Below are 19,764 nucleotides of genomic sequence, written 5' to 3' on the forward strand. Positions count from 1 at the left end.
GAAGTGAATTGAAAGCAGTCTACTTCCCCCCTTGAAAAAACTTTGACGTTTTAAATGACATCATTCGGTAGAGGCAACTAATAATTTATATGCATAGACGCGTGTGACAATAAAGCCATCGAAATCAATGATATCATGACGCGTCTGAGATTTTCGTCCTTGACTGTTTACTTACATTTCTTGCAAAACCTGCAAAAAAAAAGCCTCACAGAAAGTCACAAAAAGTTTTTGTGGTTGATCATGAAAATGGTCACAACAGCGAGCTCGAGTTTAGAGTTACATTATCGCGACGATCCTGCTCACTTAAGGAAAGTGTGGGTATGTATTCACCCTTAACTCTGTTATTCATATATTTTGGCTTGTGGAAATGATTAGATATATTCGCAAATTATCTAGCTATCGTCCCACTATGACTTACAAACCGTTTTGCGAATAAAGTATTTGACAGCTTTACTGCTGGGACGCGTCACATGATGTATGAGCGTAGTGGTTCTCAAACTTTTTAGAATACAAAGGGCTCCAGATTTAAGATCTCCAAGTACCACCATAGAGACCAACAATAAAATGCAGCAGCGTAGGCCCAAGTGGTTATCGAAAACAGCCGCCCCCCTTCATAAAGTGTATCTAAAGATATATAAAGATAACATTTTCAAGTAGGCTAGCTGGAATGTTAACACGGTAGCATCAAAACTTGAAACGTCACGTGTCCACATTTAAAACAAGTTTATTATCTCTGAGGGACAGCAATTAATTTATTTAGGTGCATAGTGCATACATGGAAAACTCCCCCACTATCAATGCTGTAGCCTACAGTTCTATTTTATGTATTCCTACATTTGTCGTACTGTTGCTGTGCATTTTTGTGAACTTCTCTCTATCTAGCTTCTTAAGTTCTCAAACAGTTTAGTGAAAATTGAATTCAAACGATATGAAAACTTACATAAACAAATTTATTCTTGTCGCTCAAAAGTGGTTCTCAGGCAGGAATTCTTTCACGTACCACTGGAGAAAGCCCACATACAAATATCATCACATGGGCTTTTCTTCTTTGAAAAGTAACACTGAGTCTGAACTAAATCTGTCTGTTTTGTTAAGGGATGAGAGCCGCCACCGGTGATCCTTTAACAGCAGTTAAGTAGCAGAGTGTGGCGGTGCCAAAGCATCGCTTTGCTGCTGTGCAAGGATGAAGAAAATATTCAAGTTCCCAAGGAGGAAGACATCATCAATTGATGCATCTGACAGCGCCTCCATAGTCACCACTGCCAGTGATATAAGAGAAAACGAGATGGGCAAGTTTCACAAGGCTGCCTGGCTGGGTGACATGGTCAAGCTGGAGCAGCTTGTCAAAATCGTTGATATCAATCAAGTTGACAAGCAAAGCAGGTCAGTGTTGGTACAAGTGTGCTGTTTGCCATAGCTCCCAATGTGTATTTGTTGAATTAACTATACAACTTGGCCATCTTATCTTCAATGTTGTCAAATGAGGCCAAAACCGTCAAACCTCTTGAAACGTGGTGGTTTTTACAGATAACTAAAAATCTGTAAAACACAATCAACACAATCAGCTTCGGAACGCTATTCAACATTTAATTGGTTCAGATGAAGTCCATTTTCCCCATTTTAATTTATGGAAATTGAAATGATCTGTTCGAGATTCAGACTCCCTTACGTAAAAAATCATAATTGGGGTCATGGAGAGCTAAAACTACTATTCGAGCTGACCTTGGGTGAATTCGCGAGACAAAACACCTACTCACATTCACATCTATCGGAGATTTAGAGTCTTAATAGAAGACTCTAAATCTCCGATAGATGTGACTGTATAAGATAAGGTGTATAATGAATACAAAGGGCTCCAGATTTAAGATCTCCACGGGACACTTTCCTAACTTCTGAGCGGGCAGCGTGGGATCATTCCCACGAAGTGAGTGTGGTTGTCATTTTGTGCCCTGTCACTCACTGGTGTCCAATTTTTGCCCAAGGTTACACTGATAAATTGCCATAGACCTATTTTAATATTTAAATACCAGTAAGCAATTTCAATAGATCTCTCAATTTTGAACATTTTGAATTCAAATATGCTCACTTTCATATTTGACATTTTATAGTTTTACAAAAAAAAAAAAGAAATATTGAAAAGTAATCTGTCATGTTATAGAACAGCACTTCACCTTGCTTGTGCCCGCGGAAATGTCGAGGTGGTGAGATTCCTCATGGAGAAAAAAGCCCAGGTCAATTTATGTGACAATCAAAATAGGTCTGCTTTAATTAAGGTAAGCTTGGACATCTACACACTTGGAACCCATTTCGTTCATTGATGTTTTATTTTTTTCTCCTAATCTGTCATCTGTTCTATTTAATCAGGCAGTGCAAGAACAGCATGATCTCTGCGCCAACATTCTACTGGAAAACCAAGCCGACCCCAACCTGGTGGACACAGACGGTAACACGGCTTTACATCTGGCCTCAAGCATCCCGTTGATGTCCACCGTCATCTTGCTCGTGAAGCATGGCGCTGACATCAACATCAAAAATCTGGTGATTATTGACCACTTGTCTGACATCAACACGCCTTAACTCACTCAACTGTTGCGCAGTAAGCAGGCTTTGTACAACTAGTTTTCATGAGTGGCCCACCATGTAAAATTTAAATTGACGTTGCAGATGTAACAGCCAATAAAAAAATACATGTGGTGGCATGATTAATTTTTCTCCATGTTTTAACGGCGAGCCCTATCCACGGCATCGTCAAATACGATACATTGTTGTTTTACAGTAGTGCTCAATTATATTCATAATTTTACACTGTCACTCTCAGAAAAAAAACTATTTTCATATAGTCAGTTTGTATTTTTCTACAAACCGATACGATTGGTCAGTTGTCATAAAGGTCAATGTTTTTACCAAATTATCGACTTGTTCTAATTGCGCAACAAACAAACATGCCCCATTTTTTATATATTCTAATAACCTCTTTTATCGTTGCCCATTTTCTGCGCTAGTTTTTTGACAACTATGTGTTTGAGGTTAAAAATGCAGTAGCAGCACATTGTAAGTGGACCCTTATAGCCCTATGAAGATTTTCAGTTTTTCCATTGCGGTGCATCAGATGATATTTGGTGTGCGGTGAAGTTGTGAACATGTTTGTTTTTTTTTGTTTTTTCTTTTCGGCTTGTTCCGCTTTACTTGCATTCCCCCCATTGGTTGTTACATGTAACTTGAATTCTGATGCTTATTTTCAGGAAGGCGTTTCACCCCTGACTGTGGCAGTCCAAGAGGACCAAGTAGAAGTGGCAGAGTTTCTGTTGAAGAAAGGTGCCAATGTTAATATTTTGGACAGACATCGGAGGTCGGATAACCAAAACAGTGACACCCTTCTTGTACATTTAAATTCACCTCTTGTTAAGCGGCTTTGTTTGTGCACTGTCCACAAAACTTCCAGGTCACCGTTAATGATAGCTGCGGGCAACGGATACTTCGACATGGTGCGACTGCTCTTAAAGTTTAGAGCCAATGTTGAATTGAAGGACAGCAAAGGACACTCAGCGGAGGACTATGCCGAGTTGGAATACCACGATACGTAGGTTGAGCTTCTTTGTTCTCACCTGTCGTCATCGCAGAGGCATGCTGACGTTTCCATTCTCTTGACTGTCCTCTAGTTGTAGCGTCCTTATCATGGAGCATAGGAGGAAACATGCCGCCTTGCTGGTCCCGCCAAGTCCAAGTAAAAAAAGGTCGAAATCCCTGGAACGTGCCTCAAGCAAAGATGGTAAACACTTTTGATTTATGCATCCTTTGTATTTTAAGTTATAGAATAAAGGTTCGCTAATTAAAGCGTTGATGATGTATTCTAGTCTGAATGAGAATTGGAAATGGCTGACCGTACGGTGCAGCTTTGCTCCACCCTTCACTATTGTTGTCCCTCAAGGTGCAATGGCAGCTGACAAGGTTAAATGCAACCCTGTGCATATCATTTTGAACAAAAACATTTTTTTCTGTCCACTCCTGCAGCTTTAAATGTTGACCGCGTGTACTCCGCCGGTGCACACAAAGAGGATCCAAAGCGTAAACAGGTAGGCCTAATTAGAAGAATGCCGTATGAATATAGTGATTCTCGTTTTCATTAAAAAAAAACAATGTTTGTAACCAGAGTGACATGAGCCAACTAATCAAGTTTTTGACCCAATTGGAAAAAGAAAAAAACACAAAATTTGGTAAGTGGAGTAACCCTACTCAACAGTATTCAAGTTGGCGATCAATAGCTAAGCCATGGCAAGATTGTCCTTAACATCTCTTTGCTTTTCTGACAGACACGGAAGAACCTGGTTCAGGTGAGGTTCACTCATCTTGTATAAAGTACCCGTAAGTGTTTGCACTTTATTGCAGTGAAAGACAGCGTGGCAGTATTCAAAGTAAAAATAAAGCTATGAATTTTGAATAGTGAGTTGAACAAAAAAAAAGCGAGCAGTCATGTTACGTGTCACGTTACCTTGAGGTCTTCGTTATATGACGCCTTGCTCTCGTTGCCATTGCATCAGACTGGGATAAAACCAGCAACGTCAGTAAGAGAACTCTGCCAGAAGGCTCAGTGGCCTCTCAGATATCCGAGGAATTCCCAGAATGTTCCACGTCCTCCGCGGAGGTGAGGGAGGTGGAGGTGCAGCCAAAGGCATCTGGCAGGAGTATCTCAGAGGCCGTACACTTGAGCCCACGACCCAGAAAGAAGATATTTCCGGAGAGTGAAAGTAAGTTCCAGACAGGCCTTTGTCTTTCTATCACTTTTTAGACTTACATGATATGGGATGTTTTTTCCTATAAGGGTTTGTCATGAGAGTATCCAGCATCCTTTGTACAACCTTCATTTCTTTTCAGTATATTTCTTAATAAAGTGGTGCCTTGAGATATGCGTGACCCGGCGTACGATCTTTTCTAGATAGGGGTCGATTTTTGCGGATCGTTTCTTGAAAAAGTGCCATTCAAACTGTTTCATGTTCCTCCCAGTTGACGTTGACTGTCCAACTAAATGTAAAGTAAGGAGAATCACAATTTGTGTATTTCAAACAAGCAAACTTTGCCCTCCTAGCTTAATGCGCGTACGTAATGAGAGCGGCCAGATGGGCTAACAACTAGCATCAGTAGTTGCGGTGCATTAACTCTTTAAAGAAACAGATATTTGAACAAAAAATGGCAGAGCAACACATTTAACCCCTCATTCGCCATACCGCTTATCCTTACCCCAATCGCAAAGCACATGTAGACAAACAAACTTTCTCACTCACCTTCAACACCTACAGACAAGTTAGGTCTTCAATTAACCTACCATGCATGTTTTTCAATCTTTGACCTGTTAGGTGGATAACCAGTTGCCCACATTTAGAGACAAAAATTACAATACTTACAGGCGTATATTCTTGATCCTCTGACAAAAACGGCTAATGTGCTTTCAACATAATTGAGTTATTGAGAGTAATAGTGACGCTTCGTTTGTGTCTATATGATTGTATTGTCCTTTTCCCCCGGTGGCCAAGGCACGCCGAATTAATCGAAAGGATGCCTTAAAACCTGAACTTTCATTCCTTGAATTATTTTTCATTATTTTATAATTTTGTTCTCAAAAGTGCTGCTTTCCTTATTAAAAAAAGCACGTTACTAGCTTTATTTCCTGGGGAAATAGGGAAAAGACGGTTTATTCCAAATCATTTCAATGAGGAAAGATGATTAAAAATAGGAGTATCTCGAGGCACCACCGCATGAGTATAAACATTTTCTTCACATTTTACTAATTTGGTCATTTCTACTCTTCAGAATCTGATTACGACCAAGATGTTATATTTGTATCGTGCTTTAAGCCCAAACCCGAAGATCGGCATTGTAAAGAATTCCCCGGGCCAGGTAAGAAGACTCACGGAGTATTTGTCAACAGGTTGACTCGCACACTCGGGTCCCGTTCTCTTTGTAAGCACGTTCTCTTCTCAGGCTCCCCTGGTACCTCAAGAATGTCGAGAGACATCAGAAGTCATTTGCAATCTGACAAGGAAGCAGGCAGTAAACCAAAGGGGAGAAATACGGAGGTAATTTCTGATATGCAGTATATTTCCTGTATAAGTATCCTCTTAAGAAGCAACATGGTGTGTGCCCCGGGCTTGGGGGCGTCGGTGTCGTGGGGGGGTGGGGGGGGGCAGTGACATCATTAAGATGATGTCAACGCTTTATATCAGTTCTCTAAAGTTTTTAGTGTCCCCTATCACTTAAAGCACATCAAATCCTCTAAGTAGAAGGGCGAAAGGTTATGGCATTCGCAATTGGGGGGAAAAACAGCAAACATGTAAATATTGGGCTGACTGTCATAAATCATACAAATGGGATTTATTATGTGTGGAACCCACCCGTCCGTCTGTGTCAGCCAGTACATCTGTGTTCAACCTGTGTGATGATCAAGTTGTAATGTATTGAAAAGTCTGCTCTATTTATGCGCAGGGGATAGAATGTCTATTAAAATCGCTCGAGGAAATTTTTTGGAGCTCTCTTCGATACTTAATGTAATATAATTCCGTCAAAGCAAGCAGGCGTGCTTCAATCTTCTATTTAAACAAAAAGATATTTAGCATTATCTTTTTGAGGGAGCACCACAAGAAGACCATGTTCTCATTTGGGTAAATGGCCAACTTTGTTTCCAACCTCGCCTATGTAAACACAAATGTTGAGTAGCTTGACACATTGGTAGCAATGGTAACTTGTAAGGTTAAGCAAAGCAAATGTAAACGGGTGACGTTGAAAAAGTCTCAAGTAACCCGATGGCTGACCTTGACGAACTCCTCTTGCAGTGGTCTTTTCAGGTTACCAAAGAGCCTGCTCCGATTGTTTCAATGAAAAATCAGAGTATTAGCGACGTTGGTGGAAGACGATCCGGAGGACATGCAAGTGAGAAAACTGAGAGTTCGATGAGCCGCAAAGGCAGTTCATTAAGAAGCAAAGAAATGTCAAGTCAAGCTGACGCCTCTTTGCATTCAAGGAAGCAGGCAGCAAGGTATGCACAACTCCATTTAGCCGCAGTGGTTTTAATCGCGCATATGTGCAACGGTTCGTGTACTTGCAACCCTCTGATATATAGTTGGCAGTTTCACATTTTTTAAAAAAATGGCCGACACACCAACTTGCTGCCACAATGTAGTACACTGCTACCTTGACTTATAACTTCATGATTTTTCGCGACCAAACCATTCCAATCTCCCATTAAATCAGTTTTCTCCAATGAAATGAATCTAGAGACCTTTAATCCGTCACCCCCCCAAAATAAAAAAGACACGCAGTGAATTTATTTTAAAAAACAGAAGGGAATGTAAGAAAGTTGTTTTATATATTGTAAGCGAGGTGAAATTAACGCATTTGTTGATCTGTTCTTTGGGGGCTACCCGATGCCCACGACCAGCACATAGGTGACTCCTGACGTATATGGTGAGTAGATTGACCTCGTTAGAGCTGTTGGATTTTCAACCAAGATAGCAATTAGAAGCTAACCCAACCATGAGTCACCAGATTGACGAGCAATGTTCACACCTCATTATCTCTACTCAAAGCAACCTTGGTGTAGTTACCTCACGAACAAAAGAACGTATGACGCGATATTTCGTGTTTGGTCGGAACCTGGAATTACAACATGTTGGTAATAACATTTGTATTGTTTTTAACAAGTAAATAGCTTAAAGTACAGCTCATCAATTGCACAGAAGCTTTTACTTATAGACAGAAATCCAATTCTGCGTTTAAGCCAGCGGGACGCAGCCGGCCAACCACCGTTGAGACCCAAATACAGTGCACATATATTGTGTTTTACAATAATATGTAACCATATTTGATCATTTATTTATTAGTATGTACAATGGATGAAATAGTGGAATTGTGATTTTTCTAGTGGCACACAAAGCTCGCGACCGATGCACATTCGTACTAAATTGAAAGTTCAATCATTCATTTGACCGCCTCTCCAAGTCAACGGCTTGCCGACCTCATTCTCTGGTGTCTAATACCCAAAGGCGGGGGCCGGCTGAGCGGGAAGGCTCCTAGCTCATTTAAGTTGAAGGGGCTCGGCAAGCATTTTGCACGCTCTTGAAATTTTTTAGCCCAAGCTTCTCTATTTCAACCATTAGAACATGTGAAATTGTAAACATGGTTGCGTATTGTTGTACAATACAATTATATGTACTGTATATACTGTATTGTTATGACGTGCCGGCCAACTCTGTCTCAATGGTTTAAAACCAGAAAATGGCTCATCACTTTTTTCTACATACATTCTTGCTGCTGGAGGCTGTAAATTTCCCCAGTGTGGGACGAATAAAGGTTATCTTATCTTATCTTATCTTAAGAAATGACAAGATATGTGGCGCCACGGCCGCAGGTTCCGAGAACCGATTCCAGTATAACCGCATGTCACTGAAAACGAGAAATTGAAAACCTAACACTCAGGACTAAGCAAGGCTGTTCCGGTGTGGAGCCCAGATGATGGAAAACGGGCCCACGTGATGGCATTACAGTCCCTTAATTGCTTTTTTTTTTTTTTTTTTGCTGAGTCATGTCTGAATTGTGCTCATAATGCAAAGCTAAAAAAGGACCGAGTAACGTTTTAAAACTGAAAACTTGTATGAAGTCAAGGTAGCACTGTACATACTACCACTAACTGCTCCTAATAATTAGTCCTTTAGTTCTTGTCCTCATTAGGGTCACAAGGTGAGCTGGAGCCTAATCCATCTGACCGCAGGTGAGAGGTCAGGGTGCACCCTGGAACGGGTCACAAGGCACAGTTAGGCAAAACATTCATTCAGTCGCACATTCACACTTGTGGACAAGTTGAAGCAGCTATTTGCAGACCAAGCCATTGATGCGCCCCCGTCAAATCAAAAGACTACTTATGCTTGTGGAACGGGGGCTTCAGGCCAGCGTGGCCGCTTTAGGGCTCATTGTTGTCGCCGCCTGAAAAAAAGCGTTGTGATATACCAGTGGCCAATATTCCAGCCTCTGGAGTCTTTCAGTGAAACAATTTTGACTTAATCATTGGAATTTTCTCTCGGGTGTTTCTTACTGTAGAAGACATTTATTCTCACTTGACAGGGACTTAAATTACAATGGTTTGCTCCATCCTTCCTTGCATGGGGTCTCTGGATTCTGCAGGATTCCTTCCCACATAGCAAAAACATACATTAGGTTCATTGGAGACTGTAATTTGTTTATAGGTTTGCCCAATCGAGATCTCACCTGATGTCAGCTTGGATAGTCTCCAACTCACCCGCAACTCAAATGAGGATGTATTCTAATCAGATTAAAAAATACATATATTTTTTTTTTTTTCCAGATGCGGACAAAAAATGCACTCACAGAATTAATGAGCAATTTTCTGCTTGGGAGTAGGGCTCAAGGGTGCGTCGAACGGATCTTACAGTTTGCTTTGTGTTTCCGTAGCAGACCACTGGGGTTATCGCCACTGCCGCAGCGGTTCTCCATTGCGGACAGACCCGAAGAACAGACGGCAGAAAGGATCTCACAACTGGAAGTAGTTAGCAAGGCTCACTCCACCAGAGTCGTTCCGAGCAGCCGAGATCTCGTTGTGAACGATGACACTTTAAGCGATGGGTCGGATGATGAAGGAAGGTAGATACCGGTTGCGGCATCTCCGTGTTTATCGTCGTACCCTTTGGCGCGGATGTACAATAGTGTTCTTCTCGAGTCTTATCCAAGTTGTCGAGAGTGCCCGTTAAAAGTATATGCTTAGAGTTTTATATTTTCTAAATAAGACAATATTAAGAATAGTGAGGAACCTTCAAAGTTGAACACAATGTCGTGCGACGCTTGTTTACTGTTCATCTTTTCATTGCATCGGAAATAATGCAGAGGCGCTTCTTTCCGAGCTATAACTGCTGGCATCGTAAACCTTTGCAAAGCTCTACATCGCCGAGTAGAATTTTTATAAGTATGTATGGTAATATCACGAATCATCAAAGTTTTGTTTGACTTTTGAGGCGTATTTTTAAGGACAGTTTTGATCAAACTCCCAAATTGTTGACTTTTTGCGGCGTTCAATTTTGGAGCTTCCGCCGTAGGGTTCGTGTTAGTGGTAGATGCCGACTGAAGTTAATTTGACTGGGATAAACCCATACACCTTTCTAACGAGAACTTTCTGTTTGTTGGCAACAGGTCGCACCCCAAGCAGAAGCTGAAAAAACAGGTAAACAAAACGAATGGGATGTCTTTTCACTTGTCGTCAGTTTGAAAAGTGAAATTCAGTGCGGGACAGTGTGAATTGAGCTAACACGTCCTATTTGTTTATTCAGCGCATCGACGACATGGAGATCTCCGAGGAGCTTGATGAGATTACGTCCTCATCAGATGGGACTCTTGAGGAAGGTGATCTCCCCCAAACACCCCCCCCCCCCCATCCCACACATGTCCTTTACCCCTCAACACCTTCAATTAGCCCTTGTTACAATACCAAACAATATGAAAAGAATGTTTTAAAACTTTGAAAGAATACCTATGTATCAACGGGCGGCCCGGTAGTCCAGTGGTTAGCACGTCGGCTTCACAGTGCAGAGGTTCCAGGTTCGATTCCAGCTCCGGCCTCCCTGTGTGGAGTTTGCATGTTCTCCCCGGGAGCCTGCGTGGGCTCCGGTTTCCTCCCACATTCCAAAAACATGCGTGGCAGGCTGATTGAACACTCTAAATTGTCCCTAGGTGTGAGTGTGAGTGCGAATGGTTGTTCGTTTCTGTGTGCCCTGCGATTGGCTGGCAACCGATTCAGGATGTCCCCCGCCTAGTGCCCGAAGACAGCTGGGATAGGCTCCAGCACCCCCCGCGACCCTAGTGAGGATCAAGCGGCTCGGAAGATGAATGAATGAATGTATCAACCCGGTTTATAGGCTGTAGACTTCCTCACGTAAACTTTTTTTTTTTTTCCCCACCAGATAACCAATTTAGGGTGAAGCTGGAGGACATTGTAGGCCAACAAAACAAGCACGCCATTCTGAAGCCAAAAGACCATCATGGCTGTGCGGTCAAGGTGACCAAACTAAAAGAGGAGAAGGCACAATTAAAGACCAAAATGGAGGAGGTTAAAGATGATCAATGTGTCATGGAGCACAAACGTATGCAAATGGAAACGGAGCTCGCAAACCTCAGGTAAAACCTTTTTTTTTTTTTTTCTTGAAGCACTCGTCGCTGACAAAGTCTTTGGGCTGTGCTGAGCTTTTTTTTTTTTTTTTCGGTCAACATGAACAGATCGGCATCGAAACAACAGCAGGAAGATTGGCTTAATACCATCAGGATGTCCCAACTCAACAATACCAAGGTGAGAAAGAACGGCGGCGGTGATTTTGGAATTGTCCGAACGCTGTTGCGGATTTGGAAATGATTTGACCTTTTGCCCTTGTGCTTTGCGTTTCCTGTTCCCCAGCTTGAAGAGGACCTCCGACAGGCCAACGTGCAGTTGTCTCAGGAACGCTGCACAAATGCGCAGTTGCAGCAAAAGCTCAAGAGTCAGGACTGCAAGCAACAGACCATGGAAGAAGACTACAAGAGAACCAAACATAACGCGGTAATTCTCAAGCCTTTTCGAATGTTTTCTGCTCGGGAGTACTGTCGTTTGAATATTTCAGATCAAGTACACAAAAATATTTTGTTTCGTTTGTTAGCTTTTTTTTTTTCGCGCGTAAAGTATCTCGACCTCAATTTTGAAGCCTAATTTGCCACCCTTAATCTTTCAAGGAGCATCTGCGGACAGAACTTGAGGTGACCCAGGCGCACAGCAGCAACAAACAAAGGGACCTCATTGAAGAGAACGAAGCCCTCAAGGAGCAGCTTGAAGAGCTTCGCCAAGATCTCCGACTTACAAGCGACAACCAGGCCCAAAGTGTCTTGGAGTGGAACAACATGATTACGGGATTGAAGTGCGAAGTGACCCTCGCTAACGCCCGACTGGAGGCTCAGTATCAAGCTCATAGCGTATTGGAAAGCGAGGCTCAGGCCGTCCGCACCCGCCTGGCAGAGGCCGAGCAACTTCGGGTGGAAATGGACAAAGCTCTACTCCAAGAGAAGGAAGAACAGCAGCGGCTCAAAGACAAACTTGCAAGTTAGTAGCGGCGGGGGCTGTTGGACTTTTCTTTTTCCTATTTTTGATTCGATGTAGGCGGCCCGGTAGTCCAGTGGTTAGCACGTCGGCTTCACAGTGCAGAGGTACCGGGTTCGATTCCAGCTCCGGCCTCCCTGTGTGGAGTTTGCATGTTCTCCCCGGGCCTGCGTGGGTTTTCTCCGGGTGCTCCGGTTTCCTCCCACATTCCAAAAACATGCGTGGCAGGCTGATTGAACATTCTAAATTGTCCCTAGGTGTGGGTGTGTGCATGAATGGTTGTTCGTCTCTGTGTGCCCTGCGATTGGCTGGCAACTGTTTCAGGGTGTCCCCCGCCTACTGCCCGGAGACAGCTGGGATAGGCTCCAGCACCCCCCGCGACCCTAGTGAGGATCAAGCGGCTCGGAAGATGAATGAATGAATGAATGATTCGATGTAGTCATTAATCCGTCCGCCCATGACTGAGGTTCTCGGTCAGCGTTTCAGTTCAGGCCCCGCCCCCGTGTAGTGTTTGTATTTTCTCCCAGGCGCTCGTGTGGATTTTCTACAGGCGCCCCCCCACCCCCAATCGAAAACATGCTTGTTATGTAATTTATACAATTATATTTAACATGTTAGGCTTATTGAAGAGTAAAATGTTGTAGTTGTGAGTATGAACGGTTGTCTTACTGAATTCTTATCGTCATCTACGCGTCTTGACGGCCAGCGAGCTCGTTCGCGTGTTTTGTCTCATCAGGCTAAACAGCAAAAGGCAAGTCCCAATCGTTTGACTTGACCAACTGAATGCTCTCTACAGGTGAGATGGCCAATCAACGAGAAGCGTTCACCAAACTATCCCAGAAGCTGTCCAAGTCCAAGTCACATGGCAGCTCCATGGAGAACGAAGTCCATCGAGTGGAGGTGCAGCTGACGGAGAAAAATGCGCAGATCGCCACCCTGCAGCGTGAAATCGACCAGATAAACGCACGCGTCAAAGAGCTAGAAGCGCTTCTGCAGACCGAGAAGGATCTCGTCAGCTGGGCCGGAGCGCGCCAAGAGGCCACGCAGGAGCTCCTCGGCCAGTCCCAGAGCGAAGGCATCATGCTGCGGCAAAAGCTGGAGGAGGCCCAAAAACAGTGCGTTGCAAAGGAGATCGCCGTGTCAGACGCCCAAAAGTGTTTCACCGAAATTTTGACCAAGCTTCGCTCAGACTGTGAAGACAGAGTACAACTCGTGCAGGACAGGAATCAGGATCTCGCGACCAAGGCCGCTGAACTTCGAGAACATATCCACCAATTACAGGAGGAGAAAAAGGACAAAGAGGTACAGTCAAATGATCTCAGACTTTGGCGATCCTTCCCCCCCCCCCCCCCCCCCCCCCGGTCTAAACGTTGTCTCTGGGTTTTGTGCTGCTCCAGGATAGTCTGAAGCAGTTGCAGGCCGACTTGGCGGACTCATTGATGAAGCTCTCAAAGTGTGAAGCCTCTCTCGAACTCCACGAGCGATATCGCAACGAATCAGAGGAAGAGAAAGCTCGACTCTACAAAGAAGTGGACCGGCTGAAAAGAAAGGTACCCAAATCGTGTTTTTCTCCTGTTTTTTTTTTTCTTTCCCTGGTACTGCTTGTGTTCCTGAAACTGACATACACAAGATTCAACAAGAGTCATAAAAACGCCGTATTTTATTTTGCTGACGAGCCTTGCGCTATGCCGTGCAGTTGGAGGAAAGGGAATCCCACTGCAATCACGCTGAGAAACTGGCGACCAATCTCAGGAATCGTCTGGATGAAAAAGAGCAACAACTCGCCGTTACTACTCAGAAATACAAGGAGGCGGCGTCTGAACTAGCCTCCACCAAAATCTCTGTCAAACAGCGGGACGAGGTTATCCACAGGTACTGGACACACCACAGTTTCACGTTTTTGTTTGCCGAGCATCTTTTGTTCTCTTTTTATAATGTCATATCAAAGTACAACACACACACACACACACATTTGGGAAAAAGCAAATCCAATTTAGATTGCTACGTTACATAGAAGACTCACATTAGCGTGAGCGGTTTGTCGTATGGGCGGCCCGACGGGGTCAATTCCAGCTCCGGCTTCCCTGTGTGGAGTCCCTGTGTGTTCTCCCCGAACATGCGTGGGTTTTCTCCGGGTACTCCGGTTTCCTCCCGCATTCCCAAAACATGCGAGGCAGGCTGATTGAACACTCGAAATTGTCCCTAGGTGTGAGTGTGAGTGCGAATGGTTCTTCGTCTCTGCGTGCCCTGCGATTGGCTAGCAACCAATTCGGGGTGTCCCCCGCCTACTGCCCGAAGACGGCTGGGATTGGCTCCAGCACCCCCCGCGGACCCTCGTGAGGATAAAGCGATTCGGAAGATGGATGGACGGATGTTCAGTCCAGCATAAACGCGACATTCTGGTCAAATTGATTTGTGTCAAACGAATGGAGGAGCAAAATCCTCCTCGGGGCGGACATTTTGTCATCTGCTGTCAACCAAAAATGACTTTGCAGTGCCTGAAGGGCCCGGATAATGTATTTATTTATTTCATCCTGAGAATAAGTGAGGTGGCGGCCCGGTAGCCCAGTGGTTAGCACGTCGGCTTCACAGTGCATAGGTACCGGGTTCGATTCCAGCTCCGGCCTCCCTGTGTGGAGTTTGCATGTTCTCCCCGGGCCTGCGTGGTTTTTCTCCGGGTGCTCCGGTTTCCTCCCACATTCCAAAAACATGCGTGGCAGGCTGATTGGACGCTCTAAATTGTCCTTAGGTGTGAGTGTGAGTGCGAATGGTTGTTTGTTTCCGTGTGCCCTGCGATTGGCTGGCAACCGATTCAGAGTGTCCCCCGCCTACTGCCCGGAGGCGGCTGGGATAGGCTCCAGCACCCCCCGCGGACTCTAGTGAGGATCAAGCGGCTCGGAAGATGAATGAATGAATGAATGAATAAGTGGGGTGATTTTATGTGATGCGCAAAGCTTTCTATTTGTTTCCCTTCTACAATTTGTACCCTGGGCCCATGTTTTGGAAACCTCTAAAAATTTTAGTTAGGTGTTGATGAGATGTTTCTTTTTTCTTCTTTTTGAACCATGTACTGCTTGTCAACAGCATGTTCTTATTTGTTTGACTGCGTTAAGGCAACGAGGGCTACTTAAGGGTGCAAAGAGGAAATTGCGTGATCACCAAGCAAGCGAAATAGAGAGAGAAAAGGTTTGTGGACCAATCGATTGCGCCGCTTTAAACATCGACAGTGCACCAGCGCCTCACAATTTCTATTTTGTTTCACACCGAACGCGACCAGGTGAATGAGCTGCAAGCCGAGCTGAAGAGGCAAACGTCCTTCCGCAACCTTCTGGAGAAGAATAAGAAGCAGTTGGAGGACGAGGTGCAGAGCCTGAGACGCAGAGTGGAGACAAACACGGTGGAGCACAGGCACGTGGAGCAGTACCGCCGTGAAATCGAGGAGAAGGCCCGACAGGAAATACAGAAGAAAATACACGAGGTCAACCTATTCTTGCAGGTACAATAACACCAAAATGATGACGAAAGCAAAACAAGACGACGGTGTCGTCATCGTTTGTTGGCTTTGCTCTCCCAGTCCCAGGCAGCGACGCAGGAGGCACAAGACCAGATAAAAACCACCACCGAAGTCAGCCTGCGCGCCAAAATCCAAGAACTGGAGGGCGAACTGAAACGCGTGCGAAGCATCCAACACGACACCGTCGCCCAGAGAGACGCCATACACAAAGAGCTGAAGCGCTACAGGCAGATGCACAGAGAAGAGCAGTGGCTGCGCAAGTCCCTCAGTAACGACCTCAAAAGGTTTGAAGGCGGCGCTCGAATTTGAGCAAAACGAATGCGCTCGGCTCAGTTAAAAGCAAGTTGAGATGCGAGCGCTTTGTGACGGCCGTGAGCGCAACGCAACTCGTTTCATGAGAAGCGACAGTTTGGCAACGAGTGAACAATCCATCCAAAAAAAAAAAAAAACAGCATATGTTTGGGCTACTACTGGCATATAGGACAGTAACCTCTAGAACAGGGGTGTCCAAACTTTTTGCCAAGGGGGCCAGATTTTATGTGGTAAAATGTCGGGGGGCCGACCTTGGCTGACATTCTTTACATTGAACAACAATATTGTTCAACAAATTTTAGTAAGCCAGTCTGTTTCACATTTCCATTTTAATTTTAATTTCGACAATCTTAATAATTTCTTTTGGTTCATTTGAAACAGGCATATCACATGCAACTGCTTATTCACTTGACGTTTTCTTAAACAGAAGTCTCCTGAGTGCAAATTGATTGATTTGAAACATAAAATGTATCACCATGACTTTTCAATAGTCACAAAACCTTTGACTCGAATAACGGGGAAATGAACAAGCAATACACATAACCACAACTGCAAGGATCATTTGAAATATGACATATCAGTCAATATAAACACGGAGTGATGTCTTCTAGTGTCTAAATGCTATTACTCATTTAGTGAATGCTATTACTCATTTAGCCACTAGAGGGAAGCAGTACTCTATGAAACATCACTCACCAGTCTACGAGACCTCAGTCAATGCAACACTGTTCCATTGCGCCCAACCTGCGGGCCAGACGGCACTGATTTTATGACAGGGGCCGAGGGCCGGATGAAATTCGACCGCGGGCCGGACTTTGGACATGCCTGCTCTAGAATACAAACAACATCCATCCATCCATCCATTAGCTGATCCGATTTATCTTCACAAAGGTCGCGAGCCAAAAAAACAAAACCAAAAAAATCTCATTCATCACATTGTAAACGGACCAAATATCAGCACTGTGTTTCTATTCAAACAGTGTGAACACATTGTCAGTCTTCTCAGTGGAGGCAAAAATGCTTGTTTCGTGTCTGCAGGAGTAACAACCGGCTCACAGAAGCCAATTCCAAATTGCTCAGCGAGCGCTGCAAGTCTCTTGTGTCGTCAGCAATCCCGGGGATCGCCGGCCCCGCGGCTTCTACCTCCACCACGGTGGCGGCACCGTACAGGATGCGCAACTCCAGAATCCTCAGCCCTGTGGCTGAAGGATCGAGCAGCAATGTGGAGGATTACCTCTCCAAGGTTTGTAAAGACGCTCATCACCATTTGTGTGAAACATTTTCTTTTGTGTGTGTGTAGGTTTTTTTTTTGTGATTTTATTAGACGTTGTTATTTCATGACTCATGGTGTTTCTTTTGAAAATATCAGCTGTACCAAGTTATGGAAAAGGTTAAGTCTTCTTCACATGTGTATGTATTCTTCCTGTTCTTTTGCCTATGACACCAACACAGACAAAGCCTTTTGTCCACATGTACAGACATGTGCCCTCATGCTTTTTTTAATGGAGCCACATTGTATTTTTTTCCCCACAATTTACGCAAACTCCTGTGAGGTGTGTGACACCCGTCTGTCAAAATACGCAAATGACGGCGAATTACCCTGCGTTTTATATCGTGTTGAATGAAATCACTCGGTTGAGGTAGGGCGGGGCTTAGGTGATGGGAGCTGCCTTGGCTCACTTGAGCATATCGTGAACATTTTTTTCGAAAAGAGAGCTCATTCAAGCTCACAGTTAACGTTTACTCTCAAACTAAAAACAGACTTCCATAGCTTTGTCTTAAGAGGGTCTGCTCAGCTTGAAATTCATTATCCTTTGCACAATAAAAAAAAATAATAATAAACAGCAGCAGCTCTTACATCCGATTTCAAGCTTTGGTTTGACATATTTATGTATGCTGTATCTCCGTATTATACTGCCCCCAAGTGGCGGGCGCGTGCACACCACGAGGACTCGCACGGTCACATTGAATTATGATGCACAAACCATTCTTTACATTCTATTTAATCACGTATCACAAAAAAAACGATAGAGATGAAACATGTTATTACAACATGCTATGGTTTTTCTTGCTTCAAAAACGAATGCTTGTGCGTGTACTTGCCTTTCAAAATCAAACACTTTTCCAAATAAATGCCCAACATGCACATATAATCATATTTATAAACTACTCGGGCGATTTCTTTTTCAATTGTCAGGTATGGATATCAAAGCACATGTTTTGTAGGAGTGAGGTGTTCTGGTGCACAGCAAATGATTCAGTGTGTATGTGTGTGTGTGTGTTTTTTGTATGTTACTTAAGAAATCAAAGCAGAGTAAAAACTCCAGTCCCCTTCACAACGATCACCTGTATGTACCTTAGCTTCCATTTAACAGACAGAATGTCACGTGGAAACACAACATTTGGAAAATGAGTCGATTTGTTTTCCTTCCAGCGCTGAACACAGAGAACCCTCGCAGCAGACTGAGGGAAATCGATGAAGACGAGCAAGGGTGAGGACTCTGAATTCACTCCAGCATTGTTGGCCGCGCCGTTTCAGTGGTTGGCTGACAATGATTTGTGGCCGCGTCGTGTCATGTGACCGAACCCATCCCCCTCCTCAGCCAAAGCGACTCTTGATGTGCACATGGCCCGCATGCCTCAAGGATGGAGCCGGACCCTGTTACCAGAACCAAGCAGCAGTGCTTCAGTGGTCCTAAAGAACAACCGCGAGGAATGTCCCTGCAGTAACAACAAGCCGAGAAAGATGTGACTGATAACTTCAGAAGCATCAGACTGAGACGACTCCACTTGAGCTCGTAGTGCTTGCTGGCTGTTGGCTCTTTTTGGATGAATAAATGCATCTAAGGAGCATGGCCCTAGCCCACCATTGCTCTTGTGATTTTGGCGCTACATTTCAAATACAGACTGCACCGACCTCATCTGTCATGTTCCACCAAGGTTACAATTTCCCCTTAATGGAGAAAAGTACGCGCACACAATGCACATTGCACTTAAGCACTCACGCCTTTAGCTACACCCCCTGATGTGACACAGTACTTGAACTGTTGACAATTGGCCGGCTGCACAATTTCAATCGGCTCCATGTGATCGAGTGCAATCTTAATGACGCCGCCAAGTACAACCACAATTCGCACTTTTATTACCTCCCTTGGCGGTGTCGGTCTAAACCAGTATGAAAAGGCAACGTTTATGATCTGGTGAGATTGCAAATGTAACTAAGGTGGCTAATTGGGGTGTTTCTACCGCCTACTGTATCTTGCATCGTAAAAGAGATATTTTTATAAGCAACATACAGTAGAGATTTTTATATATAATCCTCGTTTGGGATTTGTATCTGTTATTGCTGTTTTTCATTTGATGTATGTATCATTAATTATTGATATGTGCCATCATAAGGGGAGATGTTTGTCTTGGCTTTAGTGTTATAATTTATTTTTTTAGGGAACAAGGGATTGTGACTTATTCATATGTTGCTGCATTTATTTTGCCATTTACCGTTACATGTTCTGTCCTTTGTATTTGTGGTCATGTTATTTTTCTGTACATATCTTGTATTTTTTTTTGTCATGATGTAAATAGAGAAATTTTGTAAATCCTGTAAATTAGCCGATCGTTGTAAATAAATGTGTGCAACACCCCAAACTGAAAGATATTTGGTAGACATAGCTGTTAAATCACCATTATGTATACATATGCAATTTATGCACACCGTTGAACTTTAATTTTATTATTAAATATGATATTCAGTTCCTCTCGGGTTTATATGTTTTGTTTTTATTTGCTGCAAGGCTAGCCAGCTTAAACGACCGACAGGGCTCTC

The 19,764-nt window shown here is 43.9% G+C and overlaps 1 protein-coding gene across 1 annotated transcript; it reads left to right on the forward strand.

Annotated features, from left to right (window-relative positions):
* Positions 1-5: 5 nt before the first annotated feature.
* On the forward strand, positions 6-19,586 carry LOC127598279 (ankyrin repeat domain-containing protein 26-like). Its single transcript, XM_052061995.1, has 30 exons — positions 6-318; positions 1,096-1,383; positions 2,159-2,273; positions 2,365-2,538; positions 3,243-3,349; positions 3,443-3,580; positions 3,660-3,769; positions 4,012-4,073; positions 4,151-4,214; positions 4,311-4,331; positions 4,539-4,745; positions 5,806-5,892; positions 5,977-6,071; positions 6,825-7,027; positions 9,457-9,645; positions 10,189-10,219; positions 10,326-10,398; positions 10,956-11,169; positions 11,269-11,338; positions 11,444-11,584; positions 11,755-12,118; positions 12,912-13,417; positions 13,513-13,665; positions 13,812-13,987; positions 15,229-15,301; positions 15,393-15,611; positions 15,690-15,913; positions 16,980-17,184; positions 18,376-18,433; positions 18,545-19,586. Exons 2-29 carry the CDS (start codon positions 1,184-1,186, stop codon positions 18,379-18,381), a joined length of 4,227 nt encoding a protein of 1,408 aa, XP_051917955.1. The 5' UTR covers positions 6-318; positions 1,096-1,183; the 3' UTR covers positions 18,382-18,433; positions 18,545-19,586.
* The last annotated feature ends 178 nt before the right edge of the window (positions 19,587-19,764 follow it).

The sequence above is a fragment of the Hippocampus zosterae genome, chromosome 3 (genome assembly GCF_025434085.1).
Source record: "Hippocampus zosterae strain Florida chromosome 3, ASM2543408v3, whole genome shotgun sequence".
NCBI classification, from domain to species: domain Eukaryota; kingdom Metazoa; phylum Chordata; class Actinopteri; order Syngnathiformes; family Syngnathidae; genus Hippocampus; species Hippocampus zosterae.